Source organism: Tachyglossus aculeatus, chromosome 17 (assembly GCF_015852505.1).
Source record: "Tachyglossus aculeatus isolate mTacAcu1 chromosome 17, mTacAcu1.pri, whole genome shotgun sequence".
Lineage (NCBI taxonomy): Eukaryota > Metazoa > Chordata > Mammalia > Monotremata > Tachyglossidae > Tachyglossus > Tachyglossus aculeatus.
The window spans coordinates 58176049-58192969 of NC_052082.1; the positions used below are offsets into that span (position 1 = coordinate 58176049).

Consider the following 16921-nt stretch of genomic DNA (forward strand, 5'->3'; position numbering starts at 1 on the left):
GCACTTAATGGACTGGCAGAAAGAGGGCAACTGTGGTTTTTAAAATTCACAATTGGCTCTGATCACAGACCTTAGCACTTTGTCACTGCCGTGTCACCGGTGAAGCATCTGCCTTCGGGAGGGCAAAGGTTGCCCGAGGGCCAGACACGCTCCGGGGGCACGGTCGGCCCTCCCAGCGCGGCGGCATCCCTTCGGAACCGGAGCTGGCATCTCGCTCTCTGGGGATCCAGGGCCAATGAGGAACAGGAGGCGTTTGGGGTGTGAAGTCTGGCCTTTCTCCTCCTCCTCGGCTCCTCTTGGCTTGCAGCGGTAACTGGGTCCAAAGTCTTCAGCAGATGAGGCGTGGTTTGGCTTCTAAGGCAACAGAGAATCTGGACTGTGGGAACAGCAGCTCGGAGAAACGGTTCTATTTGGTGAAAATGGCCTTTGTTTTCTAGCTCAGAACGGGCCCTGGGGGCTTCGGCTGGCAGCGAGGAGGCACCTGCGGGTTTTTGCCCTCTTGCTTGTGATGCCAATTTGTACTTCCCAAGCGCTTAGTACAGTGCTCTGCACATAGTAAGCGCTCAATAAATACGATTGATTGATTGCTTCCACGTCTCTTGCATCTCCTAGTTGAGGGGTTTCAAACCCCAAAGTGACTAAATGGGGTCTGTGCCCCATGGCGGGTGGGTTGTGTCCCTTTCTCCCTGTTCGAATGGACTCCAAAGTGGGAGGGCAAGGGGCTGGCTCTCCCTCAGTGGGACAAACCCCAGGAATGTCTCCTGGTGGCCCTGGTCCCCTAGTCCTGTTCCTTCCTCCTCCTGCCCCTGCCCGTGGCTGGCTTGTGCTGTGGCAGTCTCCCCTGTAAGACTGTAAGCACTTGGAGGGCAGGACCGAAGCTCCTGGCTCACCTTGTCCTCCCTAGGGCTCAGCCTGGCGATCTGCCCCCCAGTAGGTACTCAGTCAGTGCTGGGGACCAGTCAGGATGCAGCAGTCGCGTCCGGACCCAAAACGCAGGGAGAGCAAACTACCTGATGACGCCTTTCAGCGGAGCACTCGACGGGGCTGGCGGCCAGCAGGGCAGCGGGCTGGGCGCCTCCCAAACCCCAGTTAGTAGGGAGCGGGCGAGCCGGGAAACCCCCCGAAGGAGCTGGGGATGCTCCCGTTAGCCGAACGCTTTGGGTCACTTCTGGCAGAGATCCCTGATGGAGAAATGGGACTCCCCGCTCGGAGGTGAAGCAGGGAAAACAGCTCAGGTTCTTTCCCAGTAAGGTTTTCCTTGGAATGGATGGTCATACTTGGGGTAAGGGGCGAGGCGTTGCCACGGTCAGATCCTCCGGTCAACCATCGAGCAGACAGTGGCAGGACCGGGGCGGGAAAGGGACGGAGACTTTTAACCGACAGAGGTGTTTCCCTCGGCTTCATCTCTCTCTCTCTCTCCCCTGAAGCTTCTCTCCAGCAACGCCTGGAAGAATTGGAAAAAGTCAATGCCGAGTTTTTACGCACCAAGCAGCAGCTTGAGCAAGAATTTAACCAAAAGAGGGCGAAATTCAAAGAGCTGTACCTGGCTAAAGAAGGTGAGTCCCCGTTGCTCTCTTCCTCGCAGAGCGCCGGATCTCGAGGTGGAGGGCCGGTCTCCCACCTTCCGGGACCGTGACCCCACGGGGTGGCCATCAGCGGGGGAGCCTCTGTCGAGGAATGGAAAAGTGCATTATGAAATGCTTCCCTCTTTCCAATCTTCAAAGCTGGGTATCCTGGGATGGGTCAGGGCAGCGTGGCAGAGCTTGACGTTCATTCCATCCCGTCCCACTAATTTCTCCCAAAACTGCCCAGCCCTCCATCGACCCTGTTTCTCCTCCCCAAGGCCTGAGGTGAGATGGCTTCTCTCCCTGCTCACTCTGGAAAATCCGGGCGGCGTGTCCAGAAGGGTCATATTAGGCTACCCTTCCAACTTAACAGGACCGCAGACGCAACACTCCTGTATGGACTGTGTGTTCCTGCCTCCTATCTCCCTCACGAAGGCAGGCTGGAATTTGGGGTGGTCCCTATAACCACTTCTTTCGGGAAAATGCTTCCCCGTTCTCCCAAGCAACCACCCTGCGGATGCTAAAGCCAAAGCTTCCCTTCCTCCCCTCCTTATCAGCCATTCCATCTTACTTACTGAGCATTTACTGTTGGCAGGACACTACTAAATGCTTGGGAGAGTACAACACAAGAATAAAACAGACACATTGCCTGCCCCTAACGAGCTTACAGTCTAGAGGGGGAGATGGATATTAAAATAAAATTACAGATATGTACATAAGTGCTGGGGCGCGGGGCCGGGGGAGGCAGTGAATAAAGGGAGTAAGGGTGATGCCAAAGGGAGTGGAAAAAGAGGAAATGAGGAGGAGATGTGCCTTCAATCAGGCTTTTAAAGCGGGGAGAGAAATTGTCGGTTATGAAGAGGGCAGGCATTCCAGGAAAGAGGCAGGACATGGGCAGGATGTTGATGCAGAAGTAGACGAGCTCAAGATATAGTGAATAGCTTGGCATTAATAATAATAATAATGATGATGATGATGATGATGGTATTTGTTAAGCATTTAGTATGTGCCAAGCACTGTTCTAAGCACTGGGGGAGATACAAGGTAATCAGGTTGTCCCACGTGGGGCTCACAGTCTCAATCCCCATTTTACAGATGAGGTAACAGAGGCACAGAGAAGTGAAATGACTTGCCCAGGGTCACACGGCAGACACGTGGCGGAGCTGGGATTAGAACCCATGACCTCTGACTCCCAAGCCCGGGCTCTTTCCACTGAGCCATGCTGCTCCTCTTATTAGAGAAGCAAAGTGTGCGGGCTGGGTTGTAGTAATTTCCCCCACCCTCCGCCCCACAGCACTTAGGTATATATGTGTATTGCTTTAATTCTGTTTATTTATAATGATGCCCATTTATTTGTATTGATGTCTGTCTCTCCCCCTCTAGACTGAGCCCTCTTTGGGCAAGGATTGTCTTTCTTTATTTCAGTATTGTACTTTTCAAGCATTTAGTACAGTGCTCTGCACGAGTAAGCTCTCTGTAAATACATTCGAGTGAATGAAAGAGAGCAGTGAGGTGAGGCAGGAGGGGACAAGGGGATTGAGTGTTTTGAAGCCGATGGTAAGGAGTTTTTGTGTGATGTGGAGGTGGATGGCCAACCACTGGAGCTTCTTGAGGAGTAGGGAAACATGGCATGAACGTTTTTGTAGAAAAATGATCCGGGCAGTAGAGTGAAGTCTGGACTCGAATGGGGACAGTCAGGGGGCAGAGAGGTCAGCAAGGAGGCTGATAGAATAATCAACGAGGGCTGGGATAAGTATTTGGATGAGCAAGGTAGCAGTTTGGATGGAGAGAGGATGGATTTTAGTGACATTGTGAAGGTTGAACCAACAGGAATTAGTGATAGATTGACTATGTGGGTTGATGGGTGAGAGGAGTCGAGGATAACGCTAAAGTTAGAGGCTTTGTGAGGCGGGGTGATGGTGGTTGTCTACAGTGATGGGAAAGTCTCAGGGAGGACAGGGTTTGGGTAAGAAGATAAGGAGTTCCTTGGCCACCCCCCGTACTGAGAAGGCTTCCCCCAGCTACAGTTTGGGGAGTGGTAACCCGTGTTGATAAGCCTAGGGGCCATCTTCATTTCTAAATAATAATAATAATGACATTTTATTAAGTGCTTACTATATGCAAAGCACTGTTCTAAGCACTGGGGAGGTTACAAGGTAATGAGGGTGTCCCACAGGGGGCTCACAGTCTTGATCCCCATTTTACAGATGAGGGAACTGAGGCACAGGGAAGTGAAGCGACTTGCCCAAAGTCACACAGCCGACAATTGGTGGGGCTGGGACTTGAACCCACAACCTCTGACTCCAAAGCCCGTGCTCTTTCCACTGAGCCACGCTGCTTCTCTGAAGCCTCTGGCTTCAGGGTTCCTACCCTAAATCGGGCCACCCCTCCCCACCAGTCAACCCTCAGCGTTGACTGAGCGCGTACTGTCTGCCAAGCACTGTGACCCAGGAGAGCCATCCTCTGCGTGCCCTCAGAGAGCTCAGAGTCCAGCGGGCCCTTGTTTTTGGAGGAATCCCTCGGGTGACTAAATGTAGGCGTTTTCTGAAAGAGAAGGAAATCTGAAGCGTGAGGCAGCTGGGAAAGGAGGCTCGCATCTCAAGGATCAGCCCCTGCCCTCCTCCTCCTCCTCTTCCCCCTCATCCCCAGCTCCTGCACTCTTCAAACCCCTTGGGGGTCTGGGTGATCCATAACGCTACGGCTGACGTATTTGTTTTTTACAATTTTTCAACCCCTGATACCTTCCTGCTCAGCCGACAGGAATAACTTCTAGCGGCATCTTTGGAAAGCCATTTGCTTAAAGTGACCCTGCTTATCCTCCATTGATTTTTCTTTTTCCTTTTTGGCCTTCCTGGAGAAAAGGCACTAAGCACTTAAAAGAACAGAACAAAACCCAACCATATCAATTTAGACGTTGGCAGCTTGACAGCGTAGGTGTACGTTTTTAAAAAACCGAGAAGGAAGTGGCAGAGAAGGTGACTCCGAAACGGCAGCCATGCTGGTAGTTCCGTTCCGGTGCATCGAGCCTAGGGGAGGGGCTTAGGAATTGTTGCCCCCAGCCCTGGTTTGGGCACAAGCCCAGGATGGAGAAGATTGAAATATCAGCCAGACTGTCTCTTGGCTTGTAGACTCCCGTCCCTTTGGAAAAAAAGAGAGAAAAAAAAAATCTCCAAACCTGGCAGAGCATCTGGCCCTCCAGAGCCCTGAAAGAGCCAAATCTTATGACTGTTCGATCTCGAGAAACAAACATCCTTTTGGCGCTCAGTATGGCGGCCCCTAAGGTCCCGGGTCTCGGCAAGAGCGTTGCGTGCGGGGCTCTTGGAATGTCTCAGCCCGAGCCTCCCCTTGCAGCTGGGCCCTGGCTGTGCAGACTGCCGGTCCTTCCCGTAAACCAACAGACAATGACTCTCCCCTGCCTTCTGAGCCTTTTTGAAGGCCCATCTCCTCCAAGAGCCCTTCCCTAAGCCCTCTTTTCCTTTTCTTCCACTCCCTTCTGGGTCACCCTAACTTGCTCCCTTTATTCATCCCCCCTCCCAGTCCCACAGCACTCTATCCATAGCTGTCATTTATTTGTGGTTAGGGGTGGATCACCCAACACCCCTGACTTTTCCCCCAGTGACCCAGCCCATACCAGTCCACATCCCCTCTCCCTCCCTGACTTCCCTCTAGTGACCCAGCACGGACCTCTCCCTTGACTCTTCGCCTCTCCATCCCTGACTCTTCCCCTCCCCATCCCCAGTTGTCTCCTTGGGACCCAGCCGGGACCATCCGGCACCCCTGACTCTTTCCCCCTCGTGACCCTGTGTGAGGGGTAGATGAGCCCAGCCCTCTTTCCAAGTCGACCGATTGAGAGCTGGAATTTGAGCCTTGAGTTCTTCTCGGGGTGGGGGAGTACCCTGGTGGCGAAGGCCTCCGCCATTTCCCCGGGGGGATTCTCTCGCTCTGTTCCAGAGGACCTGAAGAGACAGAGTGCGGTCCTGCAGGCGGCCCAAGACGACCTGGGGAACCTCCGGACTCGACTGCGGGAGGCCCAGGCGGAGATGGAGAACATCAAGGCCGTGGCCACCGTCTCTGAGAACACTAAGCAGGAAGCGATCGACGAGGTGAAGAGGCAGTGGCAGGAAGAGGTGGCTTCGCTGCAGGCTGTCATGAAAGGTATATTCCCTGGGCTCTGGGTTCTCCGGTGGGGCACGATCCTAGATCTGAAGGGCTCATTGAGGGGGCTCCTCGCTTTTCCCATTCATTCAGTTGTATTTATGGAGCGCTTACTGTGTGCGGAGCACTGTACTAAGCGCTTGGGAGCGTACAGTATAACAGTAAACAAACACATTCCCTGCCCACAGCGAGTTTACAGTCTAGAGCGGGAGATAAATATTAACATAAATTATTATTCATAATAATAATGTCGTTTATTAAGCGCTTACTATGTGCAAAGCACTGTTCTAAGCGCTGGGGAGGTTACAAGGTGATCAGGTTGTCCCACGGGGGGCTCACAGTCTTAATCCCCATTCTACAGACGAGGGAACTGAGGCACAGTGAAGTGACTTGCCCAAAGTCACACAGCTGACAGTTGGAGGAGCCGGTGTTTGAACCCATGCCGTCTGACTCCAAAGCCCGGACTCTTTCATCATCAATCGTATTTATTGAGCGCTTACTATGTGCAGAGCACTTTACTAAGCGCTTTCCACTGAGCCACGCTGCTTCCCTGATATTACAGATATGTACGGGCTGGGAGGTGGGATGACTGAAGGAAGCAAGTCAGGGCGATACAGAAAAGAGGGGCTTCCCGGCACCCTGGCCTCTCTGGGACAAATGGTGGGGAAGCTGAGGAAATTCTCACAGGCCCCTCCATGCTGTAATAAGCCAACTGACTCAGCTGAGGAGGAGGATGAGTGCCGTTTTGACCCGGACCATTTTAGGCGACGAGAGGAATCCTTCTGTTTGAGGACACGGCCTCTCTTTCCCCTGACAGGAAGTCGGAGGAGTTACGTGGGGCTGGCTAGGCCGAAGCCCTTTGAGACCCACCGATATTTTTAGGGCGTCCGCATGTCTGCATCGAGACCCTCACAGTTCCTCTCAAACTCTATAGGAGCAGTTCCATAAGGCTCCGAACAGCGGCCCCAGTCGTCCAGGTCTCTGAGGGAGGAGGAGGAGGAGTTCTCATCTTTTGAGGGCCTCAGGAACATCCCGTTGGGAAAACACCCCCTGTCAGTTTCAGAGTCTTCAAGTGTTTTTCCGTACTCAAAAACCTCTATGGTGTGAAGGCCCTCCACAGCCCTGATTTCATGTCGTGGCATTGTGGATAGAGCACGGGCTTGGGAGTCAGGAGGTCATGGGTCCTAATCCCGGCTCCACCATTTGTCTGCTGTATGACCGTGGGCAAGTCACTTCAGTTCTCTGGGCCTCAGTTACCTCATCTGTAAAACGGGGAGTGAGCCCCACGTGGGTCAGGGACTGTGTCCAACCCGATTTACTCATATCCACCCCAGCGCTTAGAAGAGTGCCTGGCACATAGGAAGCGCTTAACAAATACCGCAATTAATATTATTATTACTTCAGCCTGACCACACAGTCCCCCTTTTAGACTGTGAGCCCACTGTTGGGTAGGGACTGTCTCTATATGTTGCCAACTTGTACTTCCCAAGCGCTTAGTACAGTGCTCTGCACACAGTAAGCGCTCAATAAATACGGTTGATGATGATGATGATGAAGACATACATCTTGACTGTCCATAATCCGTGCATGTCCTCCCTCCCTAAACGGAATCCACGGTCAGAATTAACCGGCTGTCTCAGACCCAGAAACCCAAATAATTCCTTTCATTACATACTGGGAGGATGAGCTCATCCCCATCGTTTGTGTGCGTCTACGCAGCCCCCGACGTTTAGGGAGCTGGAGGTGGCCCCAAGTTGGGCCATGACGGCCCCCAGGTGGAAATCTGGAAGTTTCGGTTCCACGGAGTGAATCCCATATGGGTCGTGTCTTTCTAGAAACAGTTCGGGACTACGAGCACCAGTTCCACCACCGGCTGGAACAGGAGCGAGCGCAGTGGGCTCAGTACCGGGAAACGGCCGAGAGGGAAATCGCCGACCTGAGAAGAAGGCTGTCCGAAGGCCAAGAGGAGGAAAATCTAGAAAATGAAATGAAAAAGGTACAAGGAGGACTCTTGGGGAGAAAAAAATGCAAAGCAAAATTCAGAAAGAGTATTTTTGTTGGGGTGGGCGGTGGCGGGGGTCTAGAAAATGAAATAGGTAGGGGGAGGTGCCCCAAGAGCGGTGCCTCCTTGAAAATTGGATTGGGGGTGGGAGGGTTGAGGGGAGTGACATTAGAAGGGCAGGAGAGGAGATCTAGGAATCGAAATTAAAAGTTACGGTGGAATATTTTAACACGGAACCATTCCAGTTGGGAAATGGGACTGGCACGTAAGTTAGTGTAATGACACGGGATGGGGAAGATACTCTGGAATTGTAGAGGATCTTACAAAGCGTCTACTAAGCTGCCACCATCCTCTCGTTGGAGTAGAAAACTGGAACGTATCACTGGGTAGCACATCCCTCTCTCCTTCCGTTCCGCGTCCTCCTACCTGCGCACCTTTCCCTTTCTCAACATCCTGGTCTTTTAATGATGGTGGAGTCTGTTGAGCGCCTAGTGAGTGCAGTGCACTGTAGTGAGCTCTTTGGATGTTCAGCAGGAGCGAAAGGCACGTTCCCTGCTCCAAGGAGCCTACGCTCTTTCAGTGTCACGGTTTCCGTGTCGGAGACTCCCCCTATTTTCTCATATAATCGCCCCACCCCATTCTGGCCCAAACCTGGTTTTCCCCATCCTTTCTCCAAATGAAACCCGTCACAAGGTTAGGGGTTTTCGGGAATGAGGGTGAGCGTCGACCCTCCCCCCGTCCCGGAGAAACCCCAAAGAGCACGTAACCCCCCGTTTACCGCCCGTCACCTTCAGGCCCAAGAGGACGCAGAGAAGCTCCGCTCGGTCGTGATGCCGATGGAGAAGGAGATTGCTGCTTTAAAGGAGAAACTGACGGAGGCCGAGGACAAGATTAAAGAGCTGGAGGCCTCAAAGGTATTCGGAAGGCTCCCAGAGGAGTTTCCTCCTCAAGTTTGCCTTAGGCCGGAGGGTAGAGCAGAATGAAAAAGAAGCGGTGCTCGGAAAGAAATGAAATGGAGCTTGGCGTTCAACCTGCCTCTGGAATAAGAGGAATTGCGGTGTTTAGCGCGTACTACGTGCAAGTGCTGGGGTAGATGCAGTTTGGTCAGTTCCGATCAGTTCCATGCCCTTCTTAGTGGTAATGGTCGTCATGGTACTTATTGAGCGCTCTCTGGGTGCGGTGCACCATACTGAGCATTTGGACAGGGCGGAAGCAAGAAGTGACATGATCCATGTCCACAGGGAGTTCCCGCTGTCACGGGAGGGGCAGACAGAAAGGTATTTTTAGAGTAGTCAAAATAAATCATCATATGGACACCTGATAAGCTACGGTGGTGCTGAGGTTGATTAGAGATGAATACCTAAGTGTAAGAGGCGGCTACTGGTTAATCTACCCTGGGGTGCTGGGGTTTATAGTAATAATAATAATAATAATGGCATTTAGTAAGCGCTTACTATGTGCCAAGCACTGTTCTAAGCGCTGGGGAGGTTACAAGGTGATCAGGTTGTCCCACGGGGGGCTCACAGTCTTAATCCCCATTTTCCAAATGAGGGAACTGAGGCCCAGAGAAGTTAAGTGACTTGCCCAAAGTCACGCAGCTGACAATTGGCCGAGCTGGGATCTGAACCCATGACCTCTGCCTCAGTTTATCTGGAAAGACTTGAAAATGGTCAAGAGCCATTTTGGGGCAGTGTCCTCAGGAAGGTCAGCACTTTGGCTCTCAATGCCCCCAAAAACAGCATTCCTTTTTCTGTTCAAGACCTATTTTTTTTTTAAGCAGCTGGTCTCAGGGTATTATCAACCAATGGCACTTATTGGGCGCTTACTACGTGCAGAGCGCCGTACTAAGTGCTTGATACAGAGGAATTAGGTGTAGGCGATCCCTGCCCACAAGGGACTTTCAGGCTAGACGGAGCAGACATCTGGAATCTAAAAATCCACACCGGTTGGGACATTTCTTGGTCGACGCTCACACAAGCAGCTATTTTTGCAGTTCCCGTTAGTCTTTTTCAAACCAGAGAGCCTCCTACTCAGCAGGAAAGTCCAAACCACCAAGGACCCGAGGAGAGAGACTCTAGCCGTGGCCTGGGTTCGGATCATCTGACGCTTCCCGTAGAAATCCAAACGGGTCGACCCAGCTGGGAAATTAGAAGCTACCGCGGACATTCTGTCCGCCGTGCCAAAGCAGAGGGAGATCAGAGGCCCGGGCCCTCGTCTAGGTGTTTAAGCAGTAGCCTGGAGGCCCCCAGCTTAGCCCGAGATCCTCCTCTGTGGGAAAGGGACTGGGTCCAACCCAATGAACTCGGGTCGAGGTCAATAAATACGATTGATTGATTGATTGATTCACCTCAGCCCTTACTACAGTGCGTGGCACGTAGTAAGGGCTTAACGAACGCCATGATTTTTTTCATGGAGAGAATTGGTGCCAGGGGGGACGGCGGGTTCTTTGGGAACCAAGGATATGCCACAAAGCGGGCCGTACACTCTTAGGATGGCAAGTTAATGGTGTTTTCAGTATATGGATGTTGGCAGGTGACGACTGTGGAGACCACGGATTTTTTGCAGTTCCATTGATGTAGCTATTTAACTCATTTAATCTAGTTGTTGGGTAGGGACTGTTTCTATATGTTGCTGACTTGTACTTCCCAAGCACTTAGTACAGTGCTCTGCACACAGTAAGTGCTCAATAAATACGATTGAATGAATAGGTAGCTTTTTCATTCATTCATTCATTCATTCAGTCGTATTTATTGAGCGCTTACTATGTGCAGAGCACTGTACTAAGCGCTTGGAAAGTACAAGTTTGCAACATATAGAGACAGTCCCTACCCGGCAGCAGGCTCACAGTCTAGAAGGGGGAGACGGACAACAAATCGAAACATATAAACCAAATAAAATAAATAGAATAAATATGTACAAGTAAAATAAATAGAGTAATAAATATGTACAAACATATGTATAGGTGTTCACTTCACTAGGCCACACTACTGAACTGTCAGCTGTGTGACTTTGGGCAAGTCACTTAACTTCTCTGGGCCTCAGTTACCCTCATCTGTAAAATGGGGATTAAAACTGTGAGCCCCCCCGCGTGGGACAACCTGATCACCTTGTAACCTCCCCAGCGCTTAGAACAGTGCTTTGCACATAGTAAGCGCCTAACAAATACCATCATCATTATTATTATGATGATTATTACTGAAGGAAAATCTCGGTTATGCGTAAGAAAGAACTTCTTTGTTCCAGGGGTAATTAGACCAGTGGAATAGACTATACCAAGGCAGTTTTCAGAATCCCAAGGCCTGGAAATAATTTTTAATAGAACGTTAACCATCTGCATTGGATGTTTAGGTTTTGAATTTCACATATTCTTGGACATTTTAACCACCTTAACCATTCCCTCGTACCTAGACTGTGAGCCCCGTGTGAGACATGAACTGGTCCAATCAATCAGTGGTATTTATTGAACACAAACTATGGGCAGAGCACTGTACTAAGCACTTGGGAGAGTACGGTCCGACAGAGTTAGCAGACATGTTCCCTGCCCACAGAGAACTTATAGTCTAGAAGACTGCCCAACCCAGTATGGGAAGCAGCTTGACCTCGTGGAAAGAGCACAGGCTTGGGATGGAGGACTTGGGTTCTTATCTCAGCTCTGTCATTTACCCCTTCTTTGTGACCCGGGACAAGTCACTTAATCTTTCTGCCTCTGTTTCCTCATCTGTAAAATGGGGATTAAATTTTATCTGCCCTTGGACTTAAAACAGTGTTTGGCACTTAGCAAGCACTTATAAATACTATTATTATTATTATACTAACTATTTAAGACTTGTATTTGAGAATTGGGTATGCAAGTGGAACAGCTTGGCCTAGGATGAAGAGCCCAGGCCTGGGAATCGAAAAATCCGGGTTCTTATCCCGGCTCTGCCACTTGCCCGCCGTGCGACCCCGGGAAAGTCACTTTACTTGTCCGGGCCTCCATTTCCTCATCTGTTCTCCCTCCTACTTAGACCCCATGAGGCCCAGGTGGGACAGGGACCACGTCTGACATGATTAACTTGTATCCCCTCCAGCGCTTAGAACAGTACTTGATACACAGTATAAGCGCTTAATAGATGCCGTAATAACAATAACAGTGATAAGTTTGGCCGTCACGGTGTATTTGGCCAAGGCGCATCCATTGTTAAACAGGAAATGGAAACAAGGCAAGTAGGGTATTCCAAAGAGTCACAGTAATTTGCTGTTGGACAAAGAAAAGCGGCACATAATTAGTGGGTAGATGTTCTGTGTTCCTAGGTGCGCTTTTTCCCATGATCTAGGTTAAAGAACTGAACCATTACCTGGAAGCCGAAAAGTCCTGCCGGACAGATTTGGAGATGTACGTCGCCGTCTTGAACACCCAGAAGTCGGTCCTGCAAGAAGACGCCGAGAAGCTCCGGAAAGAACTGCATGAAGGTAGCCGCCCCCATCCCCCTGGAAAGACGATGGCCTTGGGGCTCTTTGGGTCCGCTTGACCTCAGGCCGGTGGGGTCCAGCTAATCAGTGGTACTTACCGTTGTCCAGAGTGCTGTACTAAGCGCTGGGGAGAGTACAGTACAACAGAGTTGGTGGGGATGTCCCACAACCGAGCCTTGGTAGGAAAGGGACCCCTCGGGGAGACGGGGTTTTTAAATCTTTCTGGCGCGGCTCAGGGCCGGCCGGGCCCCACGCCGGAGATGGGAGGGAGGCGGGTGGGCGGGAGAGCCTAGAGGGAGCTTCCCCATCCCTTTTGGGGGTCCCAAAGGCAGGGCTATGGGCTGTTAACAGGTGGGAGAGCGCTGCGTCCCTGTGGATTCATTCATTTAGTCGTATTTATTGAGCGCTCACTGCGTGCGGAGCACTGTCGTGAGCGCCGACGGGCCCGGGTTTGCCAGGCGGTGTAGACCAGGACCCAAGTGACGGGGGTGCCCTGGGAGCGGGGCCGGCCTCCTCCCGACCTTCAGAGGGTCATCAGTGTGTGTGCGTATGTGTATGTTGTGGTCGGGTCTCGGAGCAGTGTGCCACCTGCTAGAGCAAGAGCGCCAGCAGCACAACCAGCTGAAGCACACGTGGCAGAAGGCCAACGACCAGTTCCTGGAGTCCCAGCGCCTGCTCATGCGGGACATGCAGCGCCTGGAGAGCGTGCTCACCTCCGAACAGCTCCGCCAGGTCCAGGAGCTCAAGAAGAAAGACCAGGTGACCGGAGCCGCTCGGGGGCGAGGCCGGAGGCATTCGTCCGCTCGGTTCGTTCACCGGTATTTATCGAGCGCTGACCGGGTGCGGAGCGCCGGACTAAGCGCTTGGGAGAGTGTGGTAGAACAATAAACAGTCATCATCATCATCATCATCGATCATATTTATTGAGCGCTTACTATGTGCAGAGCACTGTATTAAGCGCTTGGGAAGTACAAATTGGCAACATATACAGTCCCTACCCAACAGTGGGCTCACAGTCTAAAAGGGGGCTCACAGTCTAAAAGGGAAATTTTATCTCAGCACTCTTAGGTGATCTATTCTAAACCCTCCTGGGTATTTACAGTCTTTTCTCAACTGTCATACCATAGTGGGGATTAGAACCCAGGCCTCCAACCTTTCAAGGCTGTTACTTTCCCTCTGAGCCACCACGGGCCTCACGTCACGTTCCCTGCCCACAACGAGCTGACAGTCTAGAGAGGGAGACCGGCATTAATAGAAATAAATAAACGACAGCTACGGACCTAAGTGCCGTGGGACTGGGAGAGGGGATTTAGTCAACAGTGTTTACTGTGTGCAGAGCACTGTACCAAGCGCTTGGAGGAATACAGTAGAACACATATAACAACGTATGTTCCTTACCATGATAGAGGACTCCCTTTTGGATTGCATTTTGCTTCCCAAAGATTTCTCTGAGCTCTTCATCTCTCTCTTCCCGGGCATCCGGCTCATCTGCTTCTGGCAGTGCTCTTCTGTCGGTCGTCTCCTCCTCCTCCTCTTGCTCCTCTCCCCCCGATCCAGGGCCGACCCAGCTGGGTTCCAAAGGGCACGGGTGTCGGAAGGGGACCCTCTGTTCCCTGGAGCGGGGGTGGTTCCAGATTACCGCTCCCGCCTCTCCCGTGGCTTAGGGTGGAGATCGCACCCGCTCAATCCTTCGGCCCCTCCCGAAGCGCTCGGTACGGCGCGGCGGGGCCCACCGAGGAGTAGATCCCACGGGTTGATCGATCAGCCGAATTCCCGACTCCTCCGCCCTGAGGCCGAGGCCCTTCCGTCGTCAAACGTTGGGCTGCGATCGACCGCCCTGCTCATTTGCGGAGGGGGAAGAAGCAAAGCGGGGTGGACCTGGGGTGCGGATTGGGGTCACCGGGTCGGAGAGCTGGGGTCAGGGCTGGGGGTGGTCGAGGCTTCCTGGGGTTGTGGCCTCAGGCTCGGGCCCCTTGCGGGCTGAACTTCTGTGGGGCAGCTGTGGGCACCGAACGACCCGAAAGCGTGAGGATGTGCGGAGGTGAAAGCCCGGGGAGCTGCCCTTTCTAAGCCCCTGGACCGCATTTCCCAGAAGACGCCAGGGGTTCTCATCTTTTTCTGCCCCCTCCTTGGACTCCTTGCCCTTTGGAACTGGGGGAGGGAGGCGGCGGGGGCCCTGGATAAATCCCTGGCCGCGGGGGGTGTCCACCGGCCCCCCCAGCCTCTCTCACCTGGGGTTCCCCGTCTGGCTGGGCGCCCTTGAGGGGTGGGCCCGGGGCCGGCCGCCGGGCTCAGACGGTCCCTCGGGTGTCAGGAAGAAGACGAGCAGCGGCGGCTGGACAAGGGGAAGGAGGAGCGGAAGGCGGCCGACCCGGAGGAGGAGGAGGAGGAGGCGAAAGTCCCGGCGGGGTGCCCTCTGCCCCACGAAGACTCCCTCGCCCAGCTCCCTGGCAGAGAGGTAACCTCGCCCCTCCCCAACAGCAACAGTGGGCGAGCCCAGAGTGGGCAGGACGGGGCCGGCACGGGCCCCGCGTCCCTCCCTCTGCCTTCTAACCAGGGCTCCGCGGGCTCGCCCACCCAGGCGCCGCCCGGCAGCTCCCACGGCTCCGCACACTCACTGGACGCCGACCCACCGCCGCCGCCACCGCCGCCCCCCGCCTCCGGCGAGCCCTTCGGCCGAGCGGACGGAGACCCGTTCAAGGACGGCCTCAGGAGGGCCCAGTCCACCGACAGCCTCGGCCCCCCGGGGCCCCCGCCGCCCAAGGCCCTGGGCTACAACCACAAGGCCAAGTCGGCCGGCAACCTGGACGAGTCGGATTTCGGGCCTCTGGTGGGCGCCGACTCGGCGGCGGAGCACTTGGACACGGCCTCCCTAGGGTCCCTGCAGATGCCTAGCGGCTTCATGCTGACCAAAGACCAGGAGAAGGCCATCAAGGCCATGACCCCCGAGCAGGAGGAGACCGCGTCCCTGCTGTCCAGCGTCACGCAGGGGGTCGAGAGCGCCTACGTGTCCCCCAGCGGCTATCGCCTGGTCAGCGAAACCGAGTGGAACTTGCTGCAGAAGGAGGTCAGCGAGCAGCGAGGCGGGATGGGGTGGGCTGGGAGGCCTCCTGGGTGGCGGTTGTTCCCCGAGTTGGGACTTTTCGCCACGCATCGCGGCGCAGACGCTCTAGGGAGGTGACCTTGAGGAGCCGGCGGAGAGTGGTCCTCACTCGCTCCCCCCCCAACCCCAAGCTCGGGCTGGAGAGAAGCTGGCTGAGCTCCCTGAGGTCGGGCGCTCTCCTGCGCCGGAGGGCACGGAGAGGGAGGACCGAGACTGGCCCCGGGCTCCCGTGTGGAGCGCCGCCGCCCCAGGTTCTGTGGGATTCCGGGAAATTCTCCCGGGGGCTGGCTGGGGGCGGGATTCCCGTGTCGGAGTTGAGGAGCCGAATGCCGGGGTCGGGGGCCGCACCCACCTCCCTTGGCAGGGCATTGTCTGGGCACGTGGCATGGCTGCTGGAGAGCGAGGGATGTTGGCACCCGCCGCCCGGCGAACCGGGGCGGCGAGGGACTTTCCATCTCGGGGGCAGTTTGCCACCTTCTCGTTGGGGCCCCTTGGAGCAGTAGAAGCAGGGAGAGTTGTGGGACTTATTAAGCACTTAACACGTGCAGAGAGTGCCATATTAAACGTTGGGAAAAATACACAGGTTGGCGCTCAAATCGATCAGTGGTATTCATCGAGCACCGTACTGAGCACTTGGGAGAGCACAATGCAACCAAATTAGCAGACACGCTCCCTGCCCTTAGCGAGTTTACACTCTTGAGAAGAAAATTGGGAGCCTCGGGGATGAGGGGGCTTTGTCTCCAGAGCCAGGTGACTTCTGGGGCGGTTACGGCCTTTAGGAAACGCTTCCTTGAGGTTTTTCCCCGGCTTTTAGCGGCGAGGGAAAGAGACCCCTGCCCCACCTGCCTGCTAAGCTGGGGCCCTGGCTGACCAAGAGAGGTCTGGTGCTCTCCAGGTGCAGAACGCCGGAAGCAAGCTTGGCCGGCGCTGTGATATGTGCTTCAACTACGAGAAGCAGCTGCAGGGGGTTCAGCTTCAGGAGGCCGAGACGCGGGAGCAGGTGAGTTCGGCCCCCCGCCGGCCGGCCACCTTCCAGCCGAGCGGGGGACGGGGACGGGAAAATAAGTCGAGGGGACTACAAGGAGACGTAGGAAAGTGCGGTGGGGGTGGGCCGAGAAGCCGAGTGCCCAGGGGTGCGGATTGAAGGGCCCCGGGTGACGCAAGAAGGATGGATGAATTAAGCGGGGAGATGCGGGGCTGGTCGGGGAAGGCCCGACGGAGGTGGGATTTTAGCAAGGCTTCGAAGAGGGCCGGCTCGGTCACAGGTGAAAGGGGGAGGGAGTGACCAAGGGTCAGCGGTGAGGCAGAGAGGAGAGAGCGAGGCACCGTGAGTAGGTTGGTGTTATGTGAGTGAATTCCTTTCATCTGGAATATAATAATAATAATGGCATTTACTAAGCTCTTACTATGTGCAAAGCACCGTTCTAAGCGCCGGGGAAGTTACAGGGCGATGAGGTTGTCCCACGGGGGGGCTCACAGTCTTCATCCCCGTTTTCCAGATGAGGGGACTGAGGCCCAGAGAAGTGAACTGACTTGCCCAAAGTCACCCAGCTGACAAGTGGCAGAGCCGGGATTTGAATCCATGACCTCTGACTCTAAAGCCCCTGCTCTTTCCTCTGAGCCCCGCTGCTTCTTTCCCATGGG

General features: G+C 54.1%; 1 protein-coding gene across 2 annotated transcripts in view; it reads left to right on the plus strand.

Annotated features, from left to right (window-relative positions):
- The window catches only part of RABEP1 (rabaptin, RAB GTPase binding effector protein 1), a 45431-nt gene that overhangs the window by 21355 nt on the left and 7155 nt on the right, over nt 1–16921 (plus strand). For both annotated transcript variants that reach the window (XM_038759810.1, XM_038759811.1), the window contains exons 2-10: nt 1428–1556; nt 5517–5720; nt 7556–7716; nt 8517–8636; nt 12039–12174; nt 12755–12933; nt 14489–14632; nt 14756–15241; nt 16173–16277. In XM_038759810.1, the coding sequence (XP_038615738.1) occupies nt 1428–1556; nt 5517–5720; nt 7556–7716; nt 8517–8636; nt 12039–12174; nt 12755–12933; nt 14489–14632; nt 14756–15241; nt 16173–16277 (1664 nt within the window). The remainder of the gene's footprint in view (nt 1–1427; nt 1557–5516; nt 5721–7555; nt 7717–8516; nt 8637–12038; nt 12175–12754; nt 12934–14488; nt 14633–14755; nt 15242–16172; nt 16278–16921) is intronic.